Below are 25594 nucleotides of genomic sequence, written 5' to 3'. Positions count from 1 at the left end.
TTCCCAGAACACAGGGCTAGGGCAAGCTCAGGATACTGCCATGGTGGAAAATGTGGCAGAGGTAAGAAGCTTTGCTCTTGATTCTCTTCTAGGACTCAGCCAAGGTGGTTCTGGCCAGTGGCTGTGGGAGGCTGACCTTGGGGTGGCGGCCTGAGTAGGGACCAGCAGGTCCACCCACCCACGTGGGGCAGACAAGGTGGCTCTCTGCAGAGGGTGTCAGGCTAGTCACCCTCATCCACAGTGAAAGATTTTATTTTGGGGAGAAGGTGCCAAAAATACTCATCTGTGATACGGGGGTGGGTGCAAGGTCCAGGACTGCACAGCCATGCCCCCCAAGGCGTCCTGGACAGGTAAGTGGCCTGGGTCTGGAAGAGCTTGGCCTCATTTAGACACAGTCCTTGAAGAAAGAAGAGAAGTCAGGGTCTGGGCGTGGTCACAGGTGAGGACCTGGGGACAGGGCCCAGAGACCATTAGGAAGGGGGTAGGCATGCAGCATTCCAAGCCTCTGATGGCCTCCCGGTCCAGGGCTCCTGGCCCATGACAGCACCGTAGGCCCCCCCACCTGAGGACCTCTGGGCAGCTCCCTCCCCCAACTCCCTTACCTGCTCAGCCCTCCCAGGGGCTCCCAGTGCATGGTCAGGTGGGGTGGGGGAGTCATGCCCCAAAACCATGCAGAGAGAGGTTGTGTGATGTGGCAGACATGTCACAAGTATGAAAAGCATAGTGGGCACAACTAGCCAGAGCCACGGAATGGGCAGGGAGAGGACGAAAAGGGAGAGAAGGCAAGCCAGGCGTGCACAATGCCAGCAGGCAGGTGTGCGTCGTCAGCGGCCCAAGGCTGCCCAATAAATTGCCAGATCGGGACATCATGACCTCCCGGTCTGCTCTTTGCTTCACCAAGAGTATGGGCAGGCACCCCCCAGAAGAAAGGGAAGGATGCCCAACAGGCGAGCGGGATTCAGGCCCTCGGCGGGAGAGGGCAACCCAGGGCATTCCAGGGGCCACTGCTCCCAGTTCCTCGAGGACCAAAACGTAAACATCAACAATCAGGTTTTAAAATTATCCCGTCCATAACCATAATGTCTGGTGGGAAGAATCAGCATGAACTACAAAAGGATGCACACAGTCAAATTTGGTTCCCATGAGAAAACCGCTCTTGACGGAAATAACGGCAAAGAACAGGTTCGTCGGCAGGAGCTGTACTGGGAACTGATTCTGACAGAATCATTTCAGCAGAACAAAAAAGGAAAGTAATTGGTTTGACAGGCACTCTAGCTGTTGGATTGAAAACTGGTCAAGGAATCACACTGGCTTAGTGGGAACTTCCATCTAGAGAGCGGTGCTCTCCACGAAGTGTAGGATCCGAAGGGTTGTGTTGTGTGTGTTTATATGCATAGAGTTAAGGGTGTCGGGGTGGCTCAGTTCGTTAAGTGTCCACATCTTGATTTCAGCTCAGGGCATGATCTCGCAGTCTTGAGAGCAAGCCCCGCGTCGGGGTTTGACCTCACCATGGAGCCTGCTTGGGATTCTCTCTCTCTGCCTCTCCTCCTCGCTCACTCTGTCTTTCTCTCAAATAAATAAACTTAAAAACAAACAAACAGCCACTGGGTCAAAATCAGTCCGTTATGGAGGCCCTACACCCATGTCCAGGGCCTCGGCACCCTCCCCAGGCTGGGCTCAGGGCCCAGTCTCTGCCAGCAGGGGGAGAGGAGGGGCGAAGGGAGGGGTACGGGGCGCAGGGCTCACGGGTTGGCAGGCTGCGTGGTGGCTTGGGACTCATGGCGCCGAGGTTGTGTGTGCCAGGCAGGCCCCGCGCCCTGCTGGGGGTCCCTCGGGGGTGGCGGCAGTGGCGGCAGCAGGGGCAGCGATGGAGGCTGAGCTGGCATCTTGGGCTGGGAGCCTGAGGCAGGTGAGCGCACGCTTGTTCGGGGCTGCAGGGCTGGGAGGGGCAGGAGAGACGAGGCTCTGTCTCAGCAACAATCCCAGGGTGGGGGGCAGCTGGCCTGCCCGGGTCGGACCCACTAAAGAGACAAGCCTGGAAGTGCTTTCCCACACCTCACCCCCTGGAGTTCCCGGGGGTGTCTCCAGATAAATGAAGCCACAGACCGATGCTGAGGGGCACATGAACCTGGAGTGGAGGACCAGGGCTGCAGCTCCGCACTGGAGCAGTGCCCACCACCAAACAGGGCCGGAGCTGGCAGGGCATGAGAAGGGAGAAAGTGCTTCCCAGGCTGCACAGCATCTGCAGATGCCTGGGACATGGTGCTGGGAGTCAGAGGAGTCCCCGCAGCCCGGCTCCCGGGGCCCCAGGCAGAGAGGCCCAGGACAGCGAACGGGCTCCCCATCCCACCCCTGCAGCTAGGGGACAGACACCTGTGCCCTGGTGCTCAGGCCAGAAAGACCCACTGAGGGGTAAACCAGGAGCCCAGGGCGGCTTGAAGCCATGGCCAGGGAGCTGGGTGCTGGGGGCAGGGGTGGGACACTTGAGGGGACTTCTTGGACCCTGGCATAGACAGGGCAGGTAAGAGACGGATGAGGTGGGTCAGGAGTGCCCCAGGCTAGGACTGGGGAGCCCCAGAGACACTGCCAGGACCCCAGCTGGGCCAGAGAGTTCGGAGGACAGGTACTCACAGGGGTAGATGTCACCAAACAAGGCACTTGGGCGTTCACGATCATACAGATTTTGAGTTGGGGGGTGCGGAACCTTCACAGCTTAGAGGAACGGAAAGAGGAAGACAGAGGAATGGGTGAGGGCTCTTGCAGAGTTCCGCCTGGCCCCAGACTCCCCCCTTGTCCTACAAAGGCCTGTTCACTGTTTCCCAGACCTGCCTGCCTCCTCCACACCCCTGGCCCTCAGATCCCTCCTCCCACCCAGAGTTTCTCAAGGTGTAGATGTTCTCCGTGGGGCCACACCGCCGCCATCAAGCCCCCGCCCCCCACCTTCCCACCCCTCACCGTGTGTGTCAACTTTTTTTGAGATAAAATTCACACAACACAAAATTAAGTAACCTCTATGCCCAATGTGGAGCTCGAACTCACAGCCCCGAGATCAAGAGTCACATGCTGCACCCACAGCCAGCCAGGCGCCCCACAAAATTAACCATTTGAAGAGAACAATTCAGTGGACGTTAACGCTCATTCACAACAGTGTGTGATGACCACTGCTAGCTAGTTCCAGAACATTTCACCCCACCAGAAGGAAACCTTGTGCCATGAAGTACTTGTTTCCCCTCCTCCCTCCCCCAACCGCTGGTAGGCACGAATCTCCTTCTTCTCTCTGCGGTATTCCTCTTCTGGAACTCTCGCAGACCAGCGATTGGACAACACTTGGCCTCTAGGATCTGGCTCCGTCCTTCACTTTTGAACCCAAGGCATCCCCTTCTCCCTGTCCAGCAAGAATCCCCATGACTGGTTACCCAGACCAAAGGCTGCCTGAGAATAGGAGGGGCCCTGAGGGCAGAGATGCAAGGCCTGGCACTCAGGGGGAATTACAGGCACCAAGCTCCTTCCCATGAAGGACACCAAATTGTTCCTTCTGCCTGGACACCTGTGTCCTTCCCTGGGTGTCGTGACAATTTCCACTTAGCTCGCCAGGGACCCCTCCCTGGTCATTCTCTCCCCCACTCCCATGTTTCACCTTACTCGATGAACTTTTTATTTATTTATATTCTACTGTCCTTTGTGGGGTAAAAACTCTAAGGGGGCAGCAATTTTATTTTGACCATATTGGGTCTCCTCAGTGGTATCTAAAATATACCTGGCACCAAGAAGGGCTTGTGAATGACCAGCTGAATGACCAGGGCTGTGTGGCAGCAGGATGTGCTATGTGGACTTCCCTTTTAAGAAATAACCCATTTTAGGGGCACGTGGGTGGCTCAGTCGGTTGAACGTCCAGCTTCGGCTCAGGTCATGATCTCACGGTTCATGAGGTCAAGCCCCAAGTTGGGCTCTGTGCTGACAACTCAGAGTCTGGAGCCTGTCTTCAGATTCTGTCTCTTCCTCTTTCTCTGTCCCTTCCCTGCTTGCTGTGTCTCTCTCAAAAAAAATAAGTAAAAAACATAAAAAATTTTAAAAGAAATAACTCATTTTATAGCAGTGCTTTCAACAATAGCCAAATCATGGAAAGAGCCCAAATGTCCATCAACTGATGAATGGATAAAGAAGATGTGGTTTGTATATACAATGAAGTACTACTTGGCAGTGACAAAGGATGAAATCTGGCCATTTGCAGCCATGTGGATGGAACTGAAGGGTGTCAGGCTGAGTGAAGTAAGTCAGAGAAAGACTGATACCATATGTTTTCACTCATATGTGGAACTTAAGGAACTTAACATCTTGGGGGAGGGGAAGGGGAAAATAGTTTCAAACAGAGAGGGAGGCAAGCCCATAAGAGACTTTAAATACAGAGAACAGACTGAGGGTGTGTGCGGAGGGTGGGGGAGGGGGAAATGGGGGATGGGCACTGAGGAGGGCACTTGTTGGGATGAGCACTTGGGTGTCGTATGGAAGCGATGAACCACGGGAATCTACTTCTGAAACCAAGAGCACACTGTACACACTGTATGTTAGCCAACTTGACAATACATTATATGAAAGAGAGAAAGAAAGAAAAAGAAAAGGAGGAAGGAAGGAAGGAAGGAAGAAAAAGAAAAATAACGACCTCACTGTCCAGCCTCAGGAGCACAGGCAGCCAAGAGCCGCCAGCTGTTAGCGCCTCAGGGGCTGTTGGCGCCTCAGGCCACGACAGGAGCACCGGCCTGGCCACTGGGAGCCTCTGCTTGCCTCCTCCCTTTCCTCGCTCCTCCTTGTTAAGCACCTCCTCCCGCCGTCTCCCTTCACCCCCTCAAACCTCTTGCCTTCTTAACTCTGTCTTAGGATCTGTATCTAGTGTTTCCCGAGCCTGAACTAAGAACTAACTCCAGTGTGTTTTGTGGGTTCTGTGTAAAGCCAAATGCTCAAACGAGGGGCGCTCCCGGGCCCCACCCCCCACCCCCAGATCACCAGTTGGCACCTGGATCCCTCCACAGGTCTCAGGCAGGACCAGCCAATCAGCTGGGCAGTACGACTGTCACACTGCTTCCCTCCCAGGTGAGGGACATGGGCCCAGGGCCCAGGTTTGAAATCAAGACTCCGCGAGGCTTGGAAACCCGGCTCTGACCCAGCACTCTCCCTGAGGTCTTCCTAATGCCCTGGATTCTGTAGGTCAGAATTCAAACTCGCCACCTGACCCCGACACCTGCTCCTCCTGGGCCCTCCTCTGTGGCTCTCCCACCTCTGCAGAAGCCAGAAGCCGAGAAGCCACGAGGCTCGCGAGGCTCTCAACAGGAGCAGATGAGACAGGTGGACAGGTGCACAGCATGGGCAGAGGCGGGAGACAGCCGGGCTCACTGAGAGATGAGCAAACAGTTCTGAGGCGCGAGAGGGAGGGGCAGATCAGCCAAGGAGCCTGGACTCCGAGGGCAATGCCCCTGGGACGGCCCCATCCCAATCCCCCAAACCTGTGACCGTGTCACCTGACTTGGCAGAGGGGGGCTTTGCAGATTGTGATCGAGTTAAGGATCTCGAGACAGAGAGGATTCTGACTTATCCCGGTGACCGGATGGAATCGCAAGGTTCTAAAGAGGGAGGCTGGAGGGTCAGAGTCAGAGAAGGGGAGGTGAGGATGGAAGTAAGGCCGGAGAGAAACACCTTGAGCTAGAGGAAGGGGCCACAAGACAAGGAATGGGGTGGGACCCGCGAGGAAATAGTCTCCCCTAGAGCCGCAGAAGGAGCTGGTCCTGCTGCCCCGTGACTTTAGCCCTGTGATACTTCAGATTACTGGCCTCCGGAACAAAGATTAAATAAAGGTGGGTTGTTTAAAGCCACTCGGTTTGGGGGAATTAGTTGTAGCAGCCACAGGAAATTCATACGGAGGGATTCTGAGCCGGGGAGGGGCCTGGTCACCGTGCCTGTTTTAGGCAGTTCACCCAAAGCTGGTGAGGAGGGCTGAGGCTGGTGATGCGCCCCTGCCTGCCTCCTTCTATGTCCTGAATCCTGCCTGAACTTAACCTTCCTTCTCCGAAAGTCCAAGCCTGAGAACCGCCAGCTTCGGCATGTCCAACCCCTCCTACGGGGACATGGCTCACTGGGGACTGGGTGCTCCTCTGCCCCAGCCTGAGCTCCTGACTCAGTGTGAGCACCTGGAGGGCACAGGCCCCTGACTGGCGAAGGGTTGGGTAAACAGCAGGGCACGCTGGGCAGTGATGCAAACAGACGAACGTGTCTGTGGCCTGGCTGTACCTGGCGGGGCTCACGCTGGCTCATTTAGGTTTAGATACGGAGTCTGTTTTGGATTAGAATGTTCTTTTGAGTAAATAAATGAGTGATAAGAGCAATCTGCTCAACGGATCTGGACACAGGCAGGTTTGTAACCGGCTTCTAATAGTTGTTGGACTTTGTTTCCCGAGCAGGACAAAGCGGTGGAAGTACGCTGTGATTCAGTCCTGCTTTGCTGCATGGATCTCGAGAATGACTGAGCCACGGGGAGAGAAGCCACGGTGCCCGCTGGGTGACAGCCCAGGGGAGGTAGGTGGAGAGGGGCCCTGTCTAGTGCCTGAGTGGAGATAAGACACCTCCCCCCACCCCCACCGCTCCTACCCAGGGTGTGCTTCCGGCAAGCGGCCCTCGCCTGCTCATTGGTACAATGCCTCACTGGGTTGTTGCTGGCTAAAGGGAGACAGCGCAGGCCTAGCAAGACCTCGGGGCTCATTAAATATTAGCCACCACTGTTACCCTGCCCAGTGACCCCTGAAGCTTAGCCGAGTCCCCTCCCAACAGCAGCTACTGCTGGGCAGGGGGCTTTAGACTTGTCCGGGGGGAGCCAGATCCGTGCCCAGGAAATGCAGGGCTCGGATGGTGTCCCGACCTCCGGGGCCAGGGCAGGGACCTGCCCTGAATGATGGTCCCCAAAAAGATCTGTCCCCCAGAACCTAGGGATGCAACCTTATTTGGAGAAAGGGTCTTCACAGACGTAATTAAGGACCTCGGCATGAGCTCATCCCAGGTTAAGATGGGCCCTAAACCCAATTACAAACGTCCTTCCAGGAGACAGAAGAGGAGAAAACACAGGGATCAGGCCATGTGAAGGCCATGTGAAGGGGCAGATGCTGGAGGGACGCGGGCGGGAGTCACGTTACATGTGGAGCCACCCGGAGCCAGGAAGGCAGGCAGGAAGGCAGGCAGGAAGGAGCCCCCTCCCCCCCGCCGGAGGCCTGGTTGTGAGCACAGCCCTGTGACACCTTGATTTTGGACTTCTGGGTTCCTGAACTGTGAGAACTTCTGTTGTCTTAAGCCCCCGGTAATGAGGCTCTTCTTTGTCCTGAATCCCCAAGAAAACAGTCCCCTTTTCTTGCATATCTGGGATTTAGTCCTCAAGTCAATGGGGACAAAGCTGGGTGAGGAAAATTACCACGGGCAGAATTTAACCCTCCAGCCGCCTTGGGACTCCAGCGCCCCTGCAATGGGGAAGTATATGGCTCCCAACCAGGGCAAAACTGAGAATTCGTCTTCCCAGAAGAAGAAAACCCAGAGAAGGCACCCCTGCTGGTATTGGCGGCCCGCAGCTGGAGCTGAGGCCTGGGGGCCCTGGTAGGAGCCAGTCGGAGCGGGGCTTTGACACTGCAGCAATCAGAGTGACAGAGCCATGTGTCCCCACCTAACCCAACCCTCCCCTTCCTGGGGTGTTAGGACACAGACAACACAGACCTCCACATCTGTCCACATCTCTTCATCATGCCCAGCCCCTGCCCAGTCTCCATACTGCAGGTAGACTTATCTTCCTGACTCCCAATTAGGCCTGGCTTCTACCCACCACAGGGCCTTTGCAGCTGCTATCCCCGCACCGGGACCACTTTCTTCCCCCCTGATCCCTTCCATCTGGCTTACCCGATTCCCTCCATCCGATGCCTCTCCTTGGACTGGCATCCTCTTCACAACTCTCCCACCCCAGCCCAGCCTCCTTCTTTGGGGAGGCCATGTGGCACCTCTCCCTAGGCCAGCATCCTTTGTCACCAGGGCCCTCCCCTCCGGTCAGCTACTCATCACTATGCCTAACAATGGAGCCTCCCCCTCAGGTTATTGGCTTACAGTCCGCTTCTCCCACTTGTGTTGAGACCTGGGGCCCCATCTTTCTCGGCTCCCCACTGCCTCCCTGGTGCCTGGTGCAGCACCTCGTATACAGTGGGGCTCCGTTTTTTACAAGTAGCTGTGTGAAGAAATTCCTGCCCCTTGGAGGTCCCCAAGTCAGGGATGGGGCCAGCTCTGAGCCCCGCTGCACCCCCTCATGCTGCCCAGCAAAGCCGGGACCTCGAGGGCAGGGGCTCCCCGAAGCCTGATCTCCTCACCTGCAAGCCCCTTCTCTGCGCCTGTCGAAGTCCGCGCCCCCGCCTGACTGCTCATGCGGCCCTTGTACAGGATCCCGTCCACTCCCAGAATGTCCACCTCGGCCTGTTAGAGGGCGCGGGCCCCGGGTCAGGGAGTGCCCTCGCCTGCCTCTCTGGTCCACACGGAGGCCCAGCAGACAGAGCACGGCCCCCCCCCTCCGGGGTTGCCCACGCTCAGGGCTTCTGCCGCACTCACTGTGTCATAGTCCAACAGCCCAGGGTCCCCATAGGGGTACAACGTTGCCAAGTTATAGGACTTGAGCTGGATGTTGGTATCGTTGCCGGGGCCATCGCCCCAGTCCTGCTGGGGCACCAGCACCTCCAGACTCCTGTCCTGGCCTCCGAGGTCCTGGATCTGCTGCAGCCGCTGGTGTTCCCTGGGGGGGGGACGGGTGGGACGGGAGCCACTGGGAGACCCCTCTGCCCCAGAGGAGGGCCTGGCCGGCCCAAGGCAAGACTGGAATGTCATCCAGCTTGTTTAGCCGGCCACTGTGGGCTGGGGGTGGACATGCACAGACACGATTGGTGTGGGGGGCGAATCGAGTACTGTGCTCCCCCAGACCCTACACACCCCTGGGACGCTGGTCTGGCCTGCCAGGGGAAGGCTTTGAACCTGTGATCTCAAGAAGTCAGGCACGGGAAGAGGGGGTGTCAGGCACAGCTCCCCCTGTGGCTCTCCCCACCTGGCCAGGAGCACCCACAAAGCGTGGGATGTCGGGTTGAGGGTGGCGCCGGGACCCAGGGAGCCTGCTCAGTGTGGCAGGAACTTGCTGGTTTAGACACCAGCTCTGGCTTCTATACCCATGACCTTGGGCAGGTGGCTGAGTTATCTGATACTCAGTTTCTTCAGCCATGAAGTGGGGTGATGACAGAATACACCCCAAAGGGAAGGCCTGAGGACTCACTGAGGTCTGGCATGCCCAAGCGTAAGCACAGTGCCCGCCTGGCCACAGCAAGCCTCACTGAGGCCACGGTCCTCGCTTATTGCCTCCAACGGGAAGTAGGCACCTCAATCCCAGCTGGTGAGAGTCACGAGACTTAAGTCAGAGCCCTTCTCTAGTGGTCTTGGCCCAGAATAGATGCCCAGCAAATAAGCCCATCCCTGTCCCCCACCATTCTACCGGGCCACGTGCTGTCCCTGCCACCTCCCAAAACGGCTCCCTTGCAGATGGCTGACAATGGCCTGGTGCCACCTTTGGATCCTGGGACTGGAGCTGATGTCTCTGCAGGGCTCGTGGGCCCCCGAGGACGTCTATGAGACAGGCCCCCAGCCCGCTCACCTCATCTGTTGCCGCTGCAGGTACTCGTAGCTGTTGGCACTGACAGGGCGCAGCCGTGAGAGGAGGTGGGCTTTGCGGATGGTGATGAGTTGCCTGTTGGAGGACAAGAGTTCAGTGGGAGGTGCAAGTGGCCAGCAGACGGTCCTGGGTTCCCTCCTCCAAGCAATCCTCCCTTAAACCGAGCCTTCTTTTTATTGATTGACTGATTAATTGATTTTGAGAGAGAGAAAGGGGGGGGTGCACAAGCAGGGGAAGGGCAGAGAGAGAGGGAGAGAGAGTATCCCAAGCAGTGTCCGTACTGTCAGCATAGAGCCCGACACGGGACTCAAACCTACAATCTGTGAGATCATGTAGGATGCTTAACCAACTGAGCCACCCAGATGCCCCCTGAATCCTGAATTGTTCACTTTAAGATGGTGTATGTTATATGAATCTCACATAAATAAATAAAAGTTTTAGACTCTAAAAATGCATGCAATAAAGTCCCACAAAGTTCAGCTCTTCCTCACTTCTATCCTTTACTTTTGGAACTGACCTTGACCCTGGGACACAGGGGACACCAGGCAGGGCTGGCAAAGGACGGGATGCCAGTGCTCCTGCCCAGGACGGGGAGCAAAGGAAATGATGTGTACAGAACAGTGTATAGGGCCTGATGGCTATCTAAATCATGTACCTACAACCACCCCCGCACCCCGGTAGGTAGGGCTAGGCGTGTGGATGGAGGAAGCAGGAGAGGTTGGGCGCAGACGCCCCCTGGTGGCAGTACTCACGGGCCAGTCATCAGCTCCACAGGCCGGTCGCAGGAGATGCATTTCACCTGCTCAAACAGTTTCCTGGAAGACAGGTCCGTACCTCAGTGTGAGGACTTCCCTGCACACCCTACTCCTGCTGGCCTAGCCCAGCCCAGCTCAGCTCAAGTCTGCTCTGCTGGCCCCTGCTGATCCCCACCTGCGGCCACCTGGAGCAGAGGTAGGGGACAAAGTGTGTGCAGCTTATGTGCCTGGCCCAAACATAATGGAGGGCTTTAAAACCAGGGTCCTTCTGGAAAGCTGCCCCGCACAGGGGATATTCGGAGGGATGAGGGGTCATCTGAGGATAGGACCCCCCCCAACACTGATTTCTTCTGCCTGGGACTCTGTCTAGATGGGGTGGGATATACGGTGACGTAGCTCCGGTCCCAGATCCACACAGGCTCCCTGTGAGGCCCTGCATGGCCCCTACCCTCTGTCAGCTTCAGTTTCCTCATTTGTGGCAAAAGAGCTTTTGGGCAGATGCACTCCTGGAGTCCCTCCGCCAGCCAAGGCCAGAGATGCCCCCTCAAGGTGTCCTCAGCCCCATCCCACCCTCGACCCCCAAGCTGGGGAGCCCTCCTCCTTCTGCCTGGGTCCACAGCTGTGGAATCCTTCCTCCCAGAATCCGCTGGGATACGCATCTCCTTTCCTCTCTGGAGAGAGGGTGTTGTCCAGCCTCTGAGAAGCGCACCCCCAACCAGGAGGGGCTCACTTCCTAAAGCCGGCAGCGCTGTCAGGGTCGAACCGAAGGCCTTCGATCAGCAGCTTCCTGACTACTTTCCAGACCTCATCCACGTCCTTCTTCAGATCGTCCAAATCACTGTGGACCAGCTGCACAGAGCCAAAGGGAAGAAGAGAGTGTTCAGTCACGTAATGCACACCCCACCTTGCTCCAGATCTGCAGTGAAGTCACACGTGTTGTGTAACAAGATTAAACAGCAACACGAAGAGGTCAAGGGAAGGGGGCACGAGGAGCTTAGGCTGCGGTTCTAGCCTAACGCACACCATTGCCGGAATGGAGGTACAAAGTGAGCTCCCTAGCAGCCAAGGCAAAGAGATACCGTCAGCTACTGCCTCCAAAAGATAAAGCCAACCCTACTGCTCAATGGAGGCCCGCAGCCCAGGATGCATTTCTCCCAGAGGTCACCAGACACTGGAGATTCATGCATGCAACACCTGTTTGCTGAGTATGAAGCAGACTTTCAGGGGCTCTTAGTCTGTCTACAGAGTTGTGTGACCATGAGCACAACCAATCCTGGAACATCCTTATCACTCCCCAAAGAAAGCCAGTTCCTAGGAGCGGTGGCCCCTCGTTTCCCCCCAGACCCTCAGGTGTAGGCAACCCCGGCTCCCGTTCATGTCTATGGATTTGCCTATTTAGGACATTTCACATAAATGGAGTCACATACTCTGTGGCCTTTTGTGTTTGGCTTTCACTCAGCCTCGTGTTTTCAAGGTTCACCTGGTTATAGCGCGAATCAGAGCTTCGTTTACTTTAATGGCCCAACGATATCCCACCGCACCCCCTGTAGGAAGGGCCACAATGAGCTTACCCATTCGTCTGCTGGCTCTCGCAAGTAACGCTGCTACGAAATTTCTGGATGAGTTTCTGCGTTGACCTGCCTTCACCTCCCAGGGTGCACACCCGAGACTGGAAGTGCTGGGTGTATGACTCTATAGCTAACTTTCTGAGAAACCGCCGCACTGCCTTTCAGGGTGGGACTTTGGAATTTTTTGAGTGTTCCTTCCAGGCGCGGCTGGCTGGCTCCGTCGGTAGAACATGTGACTCTGGATCTCGGGGTCGAGAGTTTGAACCCGACGTTGGACGTACTTTTCATTTAAATAACAAATGAGTAAGAATGAAAAGTGTTCCTTCCAGTGCCCATATTTTGGTCTCTAAACACGGAAAGGAGCGAAGGCTTTGTAGAGAAATGGCTGATTCAGGTCTGGGGAAGGGAATTTTGTAGATGCTTCTGGATCATCTTGTCATTTAAGGAGCCAAGATGCCTTTCTGAGACAGAGGGTCAAGGCAAAGGACTCCCAAGCCACCTCGCAGAACAAAGATGAGACATGTGAGTGACAAAATAAACAGGAAGTTAACTGAGTGAGCAAACTGGATATGTAAAAACCCATGATTCGCACTGACATCCCCAAAAACCAACTCAATGACATCAAAGCAGACACCGGCACTTGCTATCATGCTGTGGAGGTGGATGCAGAAGCAGCAGCATTCTTGAGCATCGGCAACTAAAGGAAACAGCTCATCATTCTGGGCTTTACCCGGGTTTCAGGGTAATCGGCGCATGTTGATGACGGACATCTTTATGGACGTCGAGCTGGGAAACGGAGAAGCAATGCTAAGATTAGAGAAGGTGCTATTTTGCAACCGTTGAAATAACTGGTTCAGGCAACAATCCTCCATTTATGAGGAAGCTACTAGGAGAATGGTCAGTGAGGCAATCGAGGTTTCTAGGGTGCCAGAGGTTCACCCCCAAATCTCTGGCTGCTCATAAGGGGGAGGGTACCTTTACACCAGTGACATCAGCCTATCTGCTGACCCAATGCAGCACCCCAAGAAGAATTTTCCCCAACTTCCTGCTTCAAAAACTTTTTTAAAATGCTTTTTTAAAATTTATTTATTTTTGAGAGAGAGAGAGAGACAGCATGAGCAGAAGAGGGTCAGAGAGAGAGGGAGATACAGAATTCGAAACAGGCTCCAAGCTCTGAGCTGTCAGCACAGAGCCTGACGTGGGGCTTGAACCCAAGAACTGCGTGATCATGACCTGAGCCAAAGCTGGACACTTAACCAACTGAGCCACCCAGGCGCCCCCAAAAACTTATATCCGCAGAAAAGTTGTAAGAATAGTCCAAAGGACACTCATGCATCCATTTAGATTCATCAACTTTTAACATGCTGCCCCATTTTCTTTACGTATACATGCGTGTATCTGTAAGTTTTCCAAGCCGTTTCAGACTTAATTGCAGACATCATGCTATATCACCCCTCTGAGAAGTTAAACGGGAAAAAAAAACCCCGTTAAATGGGGGATCACTATACGACCCAGCAATTATACTACTGGTTACCCCCCAAAAAAACAAAAACAGGTGTTCACACAAAAAATTATACATGGGGGCACCTGGGTGGCTCAGTTGTTGAAGCATCTGACTCTCAATGTTGGCTCAGGTCACGATCTCACAGTTTGTGAGTTCCAGCCCTGCATCAGGCTCTGCGCTGACAGTGCGGAACCTGCTTGGGATCCTTCCTTCTCCCTCTCTCTGCCCCTTCCTTGCTCACATGCTCACATGCTCTCTCTCACTCGCTCAAAATAAATAAACTTTTTAAAAAACGATTTAAAAACCTTGTACAGGGGGTGGGGATAAAAAAAAAAAACCTTGTACATGTAGGTTCAGAGAAGCATTATTCATAATAGTCAAAGGTGGAGACAACCCAAGTGTCCATCAACAGATGATGAATGAGCAGAATGTGGTCTCTCCAGCTGATGGAATAGTGTTGAGCCGTGGAAAAGCGTGAGGAATCTGATCCATGACTTAACCTTGAAACCATGCTGCTAAGGGCAGGAAGCCAGTCACAAAAGGTCACAGGATGTATGATTCTACTTCGAAAAGTCCAGAACAGGCAAAGTGACAGAGACCGAAAGTAGCCCGGGGGTTGGCAGGGGCTGGGGGGCAGCGTCTGCATAAACGGGCACGGGCTTCTTTGTGGGGGATGAAAATATCTTACCGCCAGATAGAGGAGGCGTTTGCACAACACTATTCATGTACTAAATGCCACGGATTTAGTCCCTCTTCAAAATGGTTAATTTTAGGTTGTGTGAGTTTTGCCACAATTAAATATACAGAAAGAAAAGAAAAAGCACTGCAAACAAAAATTCACAGAGCTTTCTGTTAGGAAGAAATCAAAACACACAGAAAAGTGAAAAGACCAGAATCATTAGCCCCCATACATCCACCTTCTGGAGCTCATAGTTCTTAACAGATGGCTGCATCTGCCTTAGTCTTTTGATGGAGTGAGTACCTTTTAAAAACTTAGAGGGAGCGCGATCTTCACTCATGAATGCTGTCGTACCCGTGGGGACATTTTCTTACGTGACACCCAACGCGTGAACGGCAATTCCTGACTTTGTGCTCGTTCCCAGCCCATTCGTGGACTTGGCGCAGCCGAGCCAGGACACAAGCCAGAACTCCCCACGGACTGCACTGGGTTGTTTTGTCTCTGGAGACACTTTTCATCTAGAACAGTCTCTCTGTCTCCACTTTTTTCCCACCCTGTCATTGAATCACTGAAGAAAAATAGGTCAGTTGTTCTGTAGAGGACTATAGTTCCTCCGGCTGCAATTCTGTGTTGATTTGTGTGATTTTTAAGACAAATGCGTTTCCAGGGGCGCCTGAGTGGCTCAGTCAGTCAGTCCGACTTCAGCTCAGGTCACGATCTCACGGTCCATGAGTTCAGGCCCTGCGTCAGGCTCTGTGCCGAGAGCTCGGAGCCTGGAGCCTGCTTCAGATTCTGTGTCTCCCTCTCTCTCTGCCCCTCCCTTGCTTGTGCCCTCCTCCTCCCCCCTCTCTTTCTCTCTCTCTCAAAAATAAATAAATAGATAAATAGACATGGGGGGGGAAGACAAGTGCATCTCCATAAGAAACATGTCCCGTATCTGTTTTGACAGTCATCATATCCCCAGCGGCCGGCGCTGTAGGTGCCCAGCGCATAGTGACAAGTGTACAAATCCTTGGTTTGCGGACCAGGAATCCAAGGCTTGGCGAGGTCAGAGCGCGCAGGGCTCTCTGCTGCTCGGACCGGCTGCCGGGTTCGGAGCCCACGCTCTCCCGGCCACACCAGCCGCCCGGCTGCAGTAAACACAGCGCGGGAACTGATGGTCTCCCTACGGGACAGTACAAATCAAGGCAGGCGCGGTGACTCGTTAGCAACATTGATCACAGGTGGTCAGTAAATGCTGCGTGGATAACTAAACGATCAGCGGACACCTCCACCCCACCCCGCCCGCTTGCTTGCCCAGGCGTGAGAGTTATGGTGTGAGTCTCCAAGACTCCCTGGCCACTCGCCCTGGTACCACACCCTCCCACACGGGGCGGGGCCGTCACACCCTCCCACATGGGGCGGGGCCGTCACACCCTCCCACACGGGGCGGGGCTGTCACACCCTCCCACACGGGGCGGGGCTGTCACACCCTCCCACACGGGGCGGGGCTGTCACACCCTCCCACACGGGGTAGTGCTGTCACACCCTCCCACAGGAGGCAGGGCCGTCACACCCTCCCACACGGGGCGGGGCCATCACACCCTCCCACGCAGGGCAGTCCTGCCCGTGGGACAGGGCTACTACAGAGGTGATGCAGGTGATGCGCTCGGGCTAAATCATAGAAGATGATGGCACTTCCATTGTGCTCTCCTGGGCCATTTGCTCTGGGGTGAGGGAGTGAGCTGTCTTGCCAGCAGCCATGTGAGGGTGCCATCTTGGAGGTGGTTCTGCCAAGAACTGGAGCCCCAGACGGCATCCTGACTGCAACCTCATGGGGACCCTGAGTTGCTCAGTGAAGCTGCTCCCCAACTCCTGACCCTTGGCAACTGTACAGTGTTCGACATTTCAAGCTGTTATATTTCAGGGTCACTTGTTACGCAGCAGGAGATGACTGCTATAAGGTACTTACCTTGGTGCTCAGGTCCTTGCTCAGCTTTTCCACAGCCGTCTTCCAGTCATCCTCGTGGGCCACGACCCTGAAGAGCAGGCCCTGAATCATCTCATTCAGCTCCGTCACCGCCGTCTCCACGTCAGCTCGGTTCGCCTTGGCTGCCAGGGCACTCCTGTCGGCTTTCTAGAGACAGAGGGGGCTCAGGGAGGCAGGGCTGCCAGAGTGGGAGAAGACGGAAGCTGGAGCGGGGGCGGGATCAGACCACTCGGGTCCGTGTTTTGTAGTTTGGGACCCTGAATGCCTGGCCCTGGCTTAAATTCAACCTTGGGATCTAACTGGCTCAAACATAGCCATCAGGTCTAAGGCAAGGTTTTCCTGTGATGGAGAAGCTGCTGCCTGATTTTTAGTTCATGTAACAAACTGTCATTCATCCTGAGTCACTGAATATAGGGGTTGATGGGACATCTTTGGAGAAGCTTCCCCAGCCTTCTATACAAAGGGCTGGAGGGACACTGGGAGACTCTGCCTGGTCTGGTCTCATCTAGATGATTCCACTCCCCTCTGCTCACTCACCTCCTTCAACTCCTGCTGCATCCTACTTTTGTCCACCTTGTGCATTTCGAGGTTTTTAATTTGAGCATGGATAATCTAGAAAGAGAGGCAAAAGGCATGTCCCTCGTCCCTAGAGGCCTTGGGGACAGCACCTATCTCCCATATCTGCCCTTGTCACACACTTGGAAGGGACAATGGGACAGGTGGACACGGGTAGGGTGGGCACGCCAGAAGGTGTGGAGCCCTGGGCTCCAGGCACCCAGATCGGACGGGAAGGAATGTGGGACTCGGGACGAGCTGTCCCCTTGGAGGTGGCAGCATAGTAACTTGGCTTCAGGGGAGGCCGACCGGACGATGAAAAACACAACCCGATGCTGACAACTTTGGCTCCCTGGATGTTTAAGGCAAGTTCAGCTCTTCTGATCTGTAATGGGGGTCCCTGTGAGAACTGGAATCTGTTTAACTGAGCACCACACTGTGCCCCCCTAGATGCCACACTGTGCCCCAGTTTCTGGGAAAGCTGACCCTTTAGTCCGCGAAGAGCCAGCTCTCTCCATGAATTCTGCCGGCTCTCCACTCACCAGACCCTTCCCATGACAGCAGCAGCAGCCACAATGCTTGGGGAGGGCCTCAGAGCCTCACACGTCCTGGGCCTTGTCCCCAGAGGGCGGGGTCGCGTTTCCTCCAAAGCTGGAAATAGCATTCTGCTTCTCCCTTCCTATCTGGTTGTCCTCTCACCCTTAGGAACAGAGCCCACAAACTTGCAGCTGGCACCTGCACTTCACAGCTTCCCTTACAGCTCAATGTGACCACTGGGGTGTGAATGGAAGTGGGCAGGACGTAGGTAGGAAAGACAAGAAATATTTGATGAAGCATGTCCTCTTTGCTGCTGGCTTGAATGCAGAGGTAATGCCTGGAGCTCCAGCAGCCATCTTGCACTCTGAGATGAGCTTGGGAATGGAAATCACACACTATGGAGTTCTATACCAGCTCTGGACCAACCATCTCTGAGTTTCTCAAATGTGAAAGGGAACCTAATCCTAAAATTTTTTAATGTTTATTTATTCTTTGAAAGAAAGAGAGCACAAGCAGGGGAGGGTCAGAGAGGGAGACACAGAACTGGAAGCAGACTCCAGGCTCTGAGCTGTCAGCACAGAGCCCGATGCGGGGCTTGAACCCATGCACCGTGAGGGCATGACCAGAGCTGAAATCGGATGTCTAACCAACAGTCACCTGGATACCCTGCACCTAACTCTAATAAATACCAAGTCCCATCACATCCACCTTCCCCAGAGATGGGTCCCGAAGTCTGGAATAGGAAGTGGAGGTGTGGAAAGACGGTCCTGTTTTGGCCTCAAGTCAGGTTGCTTCCTCCAACCCTGTGTGGACAGGGAGTCCTGACCTTTTAGAGTCAGCAGGCCCGACATCAGTACTTAGATCTCCACTTGGCTGTTTCCAATTAAAATCTGCAAATAGGGGCGCCTGGGTGGCTCAGTCGGTTAAGCGTCCAGCTTTGGCTCAGCTCATGATCTTGCGGTTCGTGGGTTCGGGCCCCGCATCGGGCTCTGTGCTGACAGCTAGCTCAGCCTGGAGCCTGTCTTCCGATTCTGTGTCTCCCTCTCTCTCTGACCCTCCCCTGCTCGCTCTGTCTCTCTCTGTCTCTCAAAAATAAATTCAAAAAATAATAAAATCTGGAAATAAAGAGGAGTGATCACCTGGGTGCTGGGTTGATTAATCCCCTCCCCCAAATTCCTGGCTGCCCAGAACCTGTGAACGTGGCCTTGTTTAGAAGCAGAGTCTCTGCAGACGTACTGGTTACGGTGAGGTGATGCCGGATTAGGGCAGGCCCTGGATCCATGGACTGGTGTCCTTATAAAGAGGTGACAGACAGGGAAGAGGCCACGTGACAACAGAGGCAGAGACTGGAGTGATGTGGCCACAAGACAAGGAACTCCCGGGCCCGCCAGAAACGGGACGAGGCCAGGATCCTCCTCCAGAGCCTTCTGTCTGAGCACGACTCGGCCCACACCTTGCATTCTGGCTTTTAGCCTCCGGGACGGTGACAGGACACGCACCTCGCCTCTCAAGCCACCCAGTTTGTGACCGTTTGTCACAGCAGCCATGGAAAACGAATGCACCCAGTAAATGGCAGAGCGGCGTCCGCACTGGCCCTCTCATCGGTCTCCGGGCCCAAGCCAGAGCTCAGGACACGGTGGTCCATTCTGGGAGTGGTTCTGGAGTGCTGCCTCAGGCTTATCAGAGACACTTGGCCCCTTGCAAAGGCAAAGCATGTTTTCCAGAAAGTCCATGAGACCGAGTTGTGCCCCCACGTATGTCCTCGCTGGGTTTTCAGTGGAAGACTCTCGGACTGACGCACAGTTCGGGGATGGAAACAGCTCCCTCCTGCCTGGTGGTGGTAGCGCGGCTGCAGACACAGGCAGACGTGGGCCGAGCGCTTAGACCTAAGACTCGGGCATTCGGGGCGCCGGGGTGGCTCAGTCGGTTAAGTGTCCAACCTCAGCTCAGGTCATAGTCTCGCGGTTCATGAGTTCAAGCCCCACCTGGGGCTCTGCCCTGGTGGTGTGGAGCCTGCTTGGGATTCTATCTCTCTCTCTCTCTCTCTGCCCCTCCCCCGTTCATGCTCACTCTCTCTAAATAAACAAATAACAACTTTAAGAAAGGAAATATTTAACGAAGCATGTGTTGTATACTAAGTCTGCTCCAGGTCTTTCCAGGGTTAACTTTTACAAGCAACTAATTCCCGTTGGCACAGGGGCAGGGAGGACAAAGGCTGCCTTGTTCCATTTGGCACCGTTCGGTCAGGCCTTGTCCTCTGGAGTTTCCCTCGACAAGTGACAGCTACTTGGAGGCAGACGCTGTGCGCAGCGCGGGGCGGGGCGCTGGCCACACCGCAGACGGCCGGGCAGCCGGCTCCAGTGTCCATCGGGGAAGGCACCGATCCGTCCACGGGGCGTGGCGGCCCAGCGGCCCCAGGAGGGCAGCACTGAGGGAGGGTCCGGCGCTGGCAGGAGACGAAGCCCTTCCTGATCTCGGCGTTCGCGGAGGTCCGAGCCTGCGGCCTAGGCACCTGCCGCCCTCGCTGGGGCTGGGGGCTGGCTCCCTGTGCAGACGTTCTCTTCCCGGCCAAGCTGCCCTGTGTGTGTCCTGGCCTGGCTCGTGCGTGGGGGGGGACGGGGGAGACGTGCCTTTCCCTGTGCCCCCCACCAACAGCCCCCTGACTTGGAATCAGAAGCCCCCATGGAAACGGTCTCTGGTGGTTCTGTTTGGGGTTTTGTATCTTTTATTCTGGGGGAAGTTCATCTCTTCCTGCTGGGAATGACTTTGGGGCCTCCTCGGAAGGCTGGGGACACCCTGGAGATGGGGCCTGGATGGGACTGGTCCTGGGGACCTTCAGGCCAGCTGAATCAGACCGTCCAGGCCATGGGAGAGGGTGTCCAAGGGAGCCACTGCTAGGTGCTCTGTGTCTATCTGCACAATTGTCACGTCAGCAACTCTGCCATTCCGGAAAGACCCGCCAGTGCTGAGCGTTCACAAATGAGCCAGGTTAGGGAAACGTCACGAAGCTAACATTTGGTGCAAGAAAAGCCCTCACTCCTTCGCCGATTCCTTCGGCACACGTGGGGTGTTTGCTGTGCTCCAGCACCCTTCCATGGCGAGTGGCCCAGGGGTCAACAACACCGATGTCGCCCAGGCCCTCTTGTTTATATGTTGGGGGGTGTAGCTGGGGGAGGGTGAGGACAGGATTTGCTTGTTTCAGTTAGAGTGTAATTCACACAATGTAAAATGCCAGTGCAGGGTCCCTAGCCCTCTGCCTTGGGTGTATCTGTGAAACCTTTGGGGGAGGGTCCAAATGTCCCAGTAAGGAAGCCTTTCCCCTAGCTGCCCACCCAAGTCCCCAAACCTGGGGCGCTTGGGTGGCTGTCAGTTGAAAACCTGACTTCGGCTCGGGTTATGATCTCGCAGTCCCTGAGTTCAAGGCCCACGTTGAGTTCTTGGCTGTCAGTGCAGAGGCTGCTTGAGATCCTGTCTCCCCCTCTCTCTGCCCCTCCTCATCTCTCATGTGTGTGCTCTCTCTCTCTTTCTCTCAAAAATAAAAAATAAAACACTTATAAAAACCAAACTGACCTTCAAGTCATCCAGGCGAATGCGGAGCTTCTCCACTGCCTTGTCCAGCACCAGGTGGTGATGCTTCACCATCTCTATTTGTTGGCCCCAAATTCTTTCACGTTCCTCTTCCTAAAATAGGGAGACACAGACGCAAAGGCCTCGGCATCTAAAGTCACCATAGCAGGAAAGGGGTGTGAAGAGTGGACCAGGCCAGTGCCCAAGGCCCTCGTTGTGGGGAGGGGAGGGGGCAGGACCACAGAGCCTCGGCCCCCTGGGGCTCCTGCACCCGCCAGGTCTGTCTCCTGGGCCCCACTCACACCCCCAGGCCACCTTTCAGCTATACAACAAATCCTGATCCCGGGACAGCGCCTCTGCTGTCAGCCTGTGTCAAGCCACCATCCCCAAGTCTCCTTCTGCCCCGGGGCACTGACCTTCATCCTGGACTTCTGGAGGTTCCCAATCTTCTCCTGCAGTTTGTCCACTGTCGTGCTGAGCTTAGAAGAGGCTCCCGTATTAGCTGAAAGCAAAGGAGGGGGTGGCCATTAGGGGCAGAAATGGGGAAAGACACTTCATCCAGAGCCTGCTTCTACCGGGAGACGTCCACGGTGGCACAAAGATCCTGTGTGTCTGGGGCCTTTCAGGTCACTCACGATTTTCTAGCAGCCACATTCTTTCTTGTTTTGAAGTTTATCTATTCACCGAGAGCGCACACGCACACAAGTGGGGAGGGGCAGAGAGCGAGGGAGAGAGAACCCCAAGCAGGCTCTGAGCTGTCAGTGCAAAGCCTGATGTGGGGCTTGAACTCAATGAACCACGAGATCGTGACCTGAGCCGAAGTCAGATGCTTAACCAACTGAGCCACCCAGGTGTCCCTAGCAGCTATATTCTTTAAAAAAATCTTAAAGTGAGGCAGCTGGGTGGCTCAGTTGGTTAGGCGTCTGACTTTGGTTCAGGTCATGATCTCGCGGTGTGGGAGGTCGAGCCCCACACTGGGCTCTGTGCTGAGAGTACAGAGTCCGCTTGGGACTCTGGCGCTGTACTCCCCCTCTCTCTGTCCCTGCCCTACTCTCTCTCAGAACAAATGAAGTTTATTTAAAAAAAAATTCTTTTTTGGGGCGCCTGGGTGGCTCAGTCGGTTAAGCCTCCGACTTCAGCTCAGGTCAGATCTCACGTTCGTGGGTTCGAGCCCCGCGTCAGGCTCTGTGCTGACAGCTAGCTCAGAGCCTTGAGCCTGCTTCTGGTTCTGTGTCTCCTCTCTCTGCCCCTCCCCCTCTCATGCTCTGTCTCTCTCTGTCTCAAAAATAAATAAAACACTAAAGAAATTTTTTTTTAAATTCTTTTTAATGTTTATTTTTGAGAGAGAGAGATAGAACACAAGCAGGGAAAGGGCAGAGTAAGAGAGACATGCAGAATCCAACGCAGGCTCCAGGCTCTGAGCTGTCAGCATAGACCCCAACGCGGGGCTCAAACCCACGAACCTCGAGATCATGTCCAGAGCCGAAGGCAGATGCTTAACCGACTGAGCCCCCCCAGATGCCCCTAAATAAATAAATGTTTAAAAAACCTTAAAAGGAGCAGGTAAAATTAATTCTGCTCTTTTATTTAACTCAATATATGAAAGTGTCATGTGAGTATATAAAAAATTATTGAGCTGTTTGACATTCTGTTTTCATACTAAGCTTTCCATATGTGACGTGCACTTCGCATTCTGAGTACACCTGGACGTGAACTCGCCCCAGGGCAAGTGCCCAACAGCCACAGGGGCTTCCTGGTTATCGTACGGGACAGCGCGGGCCCCGGGAGGCCTCTCTGGAATTTACTCCATTCTCAGAAAAGGCCCTGAGCTGGGGCGCCTGGCTGGCTCAGTCAGTGGAACGTGCGACCCGTGTTCTCGGGGTTATGCATTCGAGCCCCATGTTGGGTACAGAGATTATTTTTTCTTAATCTTCAAATAGGACAGGGCTACAGACCTCACATTGGATGCCAACAGCATCAGAATCAGCTGCTGGGGACACCCAGGTGGCTCAGTCAGTTGAGCATCTGACTTGGGCTTGGGTCAGGATCTCACAGTTCTGTAAGGGGCTCTCTGCTCTCAGCGCAGAGCCGCTCTGGACCCTCAGCCCCTTTCTTTCTCTGCCTCTCCCCCTGCTTCTTGGGGCCTACATGTGCTCTTTTCTCTCTCTTGTTCAAAAATAAACACTTAAAAAAAATCAGTTGCTGGAATGGGTCAGAAATGCAAATTCTTGGGCCCTGCTCAGACCAACTGAGTCAGAAACCCCATCCCTGGAGGGTCAGAAACCCCACCCTCTGCTCTGACAGGCCTCCCGCAGGGGCAGAGGGGAACCCAGGCTGAGGACCACTAGTCGAGGCTGTGCTGCCCTCTGCTCCCCTCAGTGAGCTTCTGCCCACCATGGGGGTGAAACGGAAGCACAAACCTACTGCCTCCACGGCCACCCAGAAGGTTCCTGTGGTCTTTACGGACACTTGTTTGCCCGGCACTTGCTCCTCATCTCACACTGACCACTTCATCTGGGGTCTGCTCAGTGCTCTCAGACCTTCTGGCCGGTCCAGACTCCGTCAAAACATCATACGGTAGGGGCGCCTGGGTGGCTCAGTCAGTTAAGCGGCCGGCTTCGGCTCGGGTCATGATCTCACAGTTCGTGGGTTCGAGCCCCGCATCGGGCTCTGTGCTGACAGCTAGCTCAGAGCCTGGAGCCTGCTTCGGATTCTGTGTCTCCCTCTCTCTCTGACCCTCCCCTGCTCGCGCTGTCTCTCTCTGTCTCTCAAAAATAAATAAAAGACATAAAAAAATTAAAAAAAAACAAAAACAAAAAACATCATACGGTAGTTAGTGGCGTGCTACATGGGCTGTCGGGAGGGAGTTTTCCGGAGTAATCGTGACAAGCGATTTTCCTTCTTCGGCGCCAACTTTACACCCTAACCACCCCTCTCCCCTATAATAAGACCTCACTGTACCTTCATGGTAAAAAAATAGACTATAAGAAGCCAATGCTGAAGCCAAAGGAATGAATGGCTAATGGTTAATACAGATTTGGCTGGGGGAGCTAAGTGAGAGAGACAAGAGATTTCTCAAACGCCACGGGGAGGAGGGAGCCTGAGCACCCGAGCCTGGCCGAGCCTACCTAGGTGAGTCAGGCGCTGCTGAAGGGTGGAGTACAGCTGGACCAACTCTTCTTTCAGGGAGTCGTGTCTAATGGGCATCTGGGCTATGTGGCTCATGGAGTACCTGACGGCCTCCTTCTTGTCTTCAGAGGTCACGGCATTCTGGGCAGCCAGCATGGCCTGGGACAGTCTCCTATCAGGAGAGATGCTGACAGCAAAGTATGGGGGACCGAAGTCTTTGTTGTGAACCCGCAAGTCTTCTGCCACAGTGTCCTCAGCCAAGGACTCGGAGGCCAAGGCCCCACGGGAAGAGCCTGCACCCAGGGTACCTGCGAAGACTCCTAAGGGTCCGGATACGGCCTCAGACGTTGCTGTGGTGGCCAACTTGGTGGCTGGGGCATTTTTGACGGCCTTGGCGGCGGCTTCAGCTTTCCGGGCTGCTGCCGAGGCAGCGGCTGCGTAGGAAGCAGCGGCAGCAGCCGCAATGGCAGCGGTGGTCTTCAACCGCTGAAGGGCAGACGGGACAGCCTTAGGGGGTGCTGCTTTGGGGTCCTCAGCCCTGGGGATCCTGGCCTGAGAAGCCGGCATGTTGTGGGATAAATATTCTTCATTTTCTGAGACAGCCGGCAATGGATATACCTGTGCCTGGCCAGGCCGTGACCGCAGGGGACGGGGCCAAGTAGAGCCAATCTCGGGGGCAGGCAGAGGGGCCCTGGAGCCCTGGGGCTGTGCAGGCGGGAGGCCTGATGGGTCTGGGCGAAGCTGCAAGGAGTGTGAGGCCCAGAAAGGCCAATTGCTAGCTCTGGACAAGCCTCTGGGAAGAGGCCAGCCTCCTGGTGGTGTGGGCTGAAACCCTGGGGCAGGTGCAGGCCCAGAGACAGCCCCAGGCTCAAGGGCAGGGACAGCCCTAGGCCCAAGGACAGGCCAAGTTCCAGGATGAGGCCCAGGTCTGAATGCAGGCCAACGTGCTAGTGTGAATCCAGATGTCAGACTGGGCTCTAGCACAGGCCCCAGTGCAGGTGTGGGCCCAGGCTGTGGCCTCTGTGTGGGCCCAGGCGCAGGCACAGGTGCAGGCACAGGTGCAGGCACAGGTCCAGGCACAGGCCAAGGTGCAGGCGCAGGTGCAGGCCCAGGTGCAGGCACAGGTCCAGGCACAGGCACAGGTCCAAGCACAGGCCAGGGTGCAGGCCAAGGTGCAGGCGCAGGCACAGGTCCAGGAACAGGCACAGGTCCAAGTGCAGGCCAAGGTGCAGGTGCAGGTGTAGGTCCAGGTGCGGGGAGAGGCGCAGGTGTAGGTGCAGGCGCAGGTCCAGGCGCCGGTCCAGGTGCAGGCCAAGGTGCAGGCGCAGGTCCAGGCATAGGCACAGGTCCAAGCGCAGGCCAAGGTGCAGGCGCAGGTCCAGGCACAGGTCCAGGCCCAGGTGCAGGTGCAGGCACAGGTCCAGGCACAGGCACAGGTCCAAGTGCAGGCCAAGGTGCAGGTGCAGGTGCAAGTCCAGGTTCAGGTCCAGACGCAGGTCCAGCCGCAGACCCAGGCACAGGTGCAGGCGCCGGTCCGGGTGCAGGCCCAGGTGCAGGCGCAGGCACAGGTCCAGGCGCAGGCCAAGGTGCAGGCACAGGTGCAAGTCCAGGCT

At 55.4% G+C, this 25594-nt stretch overlaps 1 protein-coding gene across 1 annotated transcript in view; it reads right to left on the bottom strand.

Moving 5' to 3' along the window:
* Window positions 1-201: 201 nt before the first annotated feature.
* C8H16orf96 (chromosome 8 C16orf96 homolog) overlaps window positions 202-25594 on the bottom strand; it is a 36508-nt gene continuing 11115 nt past the window's right edge. Inside the window, exons 6-18 of the mRNA XM_029947520.1 lie at window positions 23981-25033; window positions 21269-21354; window positions 20856-20966; window positions 16731-16805; window positions 16176-16340; window positions 11204-11322; window positions 10471-10533; window positions 9701-9793; window positions 8617-8797; window positions 8382-8484; window positions 2632-2712; window positions 1747-1939; window positions 202-397 (exon numbers count right to left, since the gene is read on the bottom strand). Of these exons, the coding sequence (XP_029803380.1) occupies window positions 382-397; window positions 1747-1939; window positions 2632-2712; window positions 8382-8484; window positions 8617-8797; window positions 9701-9793; window positions 10471-10533; window positions 11204-11322; window positions 16176-16340; window positions 16731-16805; window positions 20856-20966; window positions 21269-21354; window positions 23981-25033 (2339 nt within the window). The 3' untranslated portion in view covers window positions 202-381. The remainder of the gene's footprint in view (window positions 398-1746; window positions 1940-2631; window positions 2713-8381; window positions 8485-8616; window positions 8798-9700; window positions 9794-10470; window positions 10534-11203; window positions 11323-16175; window positions 16341-16730; window positions 16806-20855; window positions 20967-21268; window positions 21355-23980; window positions 25034-25594) is intronic.

This window comes from Suricata suricatta, chromosome 8 (assembly GCF_006229205.1).
Source record: "Suricata suricatta isolate VVHF042 chromosome 8, meerkat_22Aug2017_6uvM2_HiC, whole genome shotgun sequence".
NCBI lineage: Eukaryota > Metazoa > Chordata > Mammalia > Carnivora > Herpestidae > Suricata > Suricata suricatta.
Note: the sequence above shows the minus strand (reverse complement) of the source record. Positions and strands in the feature narration are given on the sequence as shown.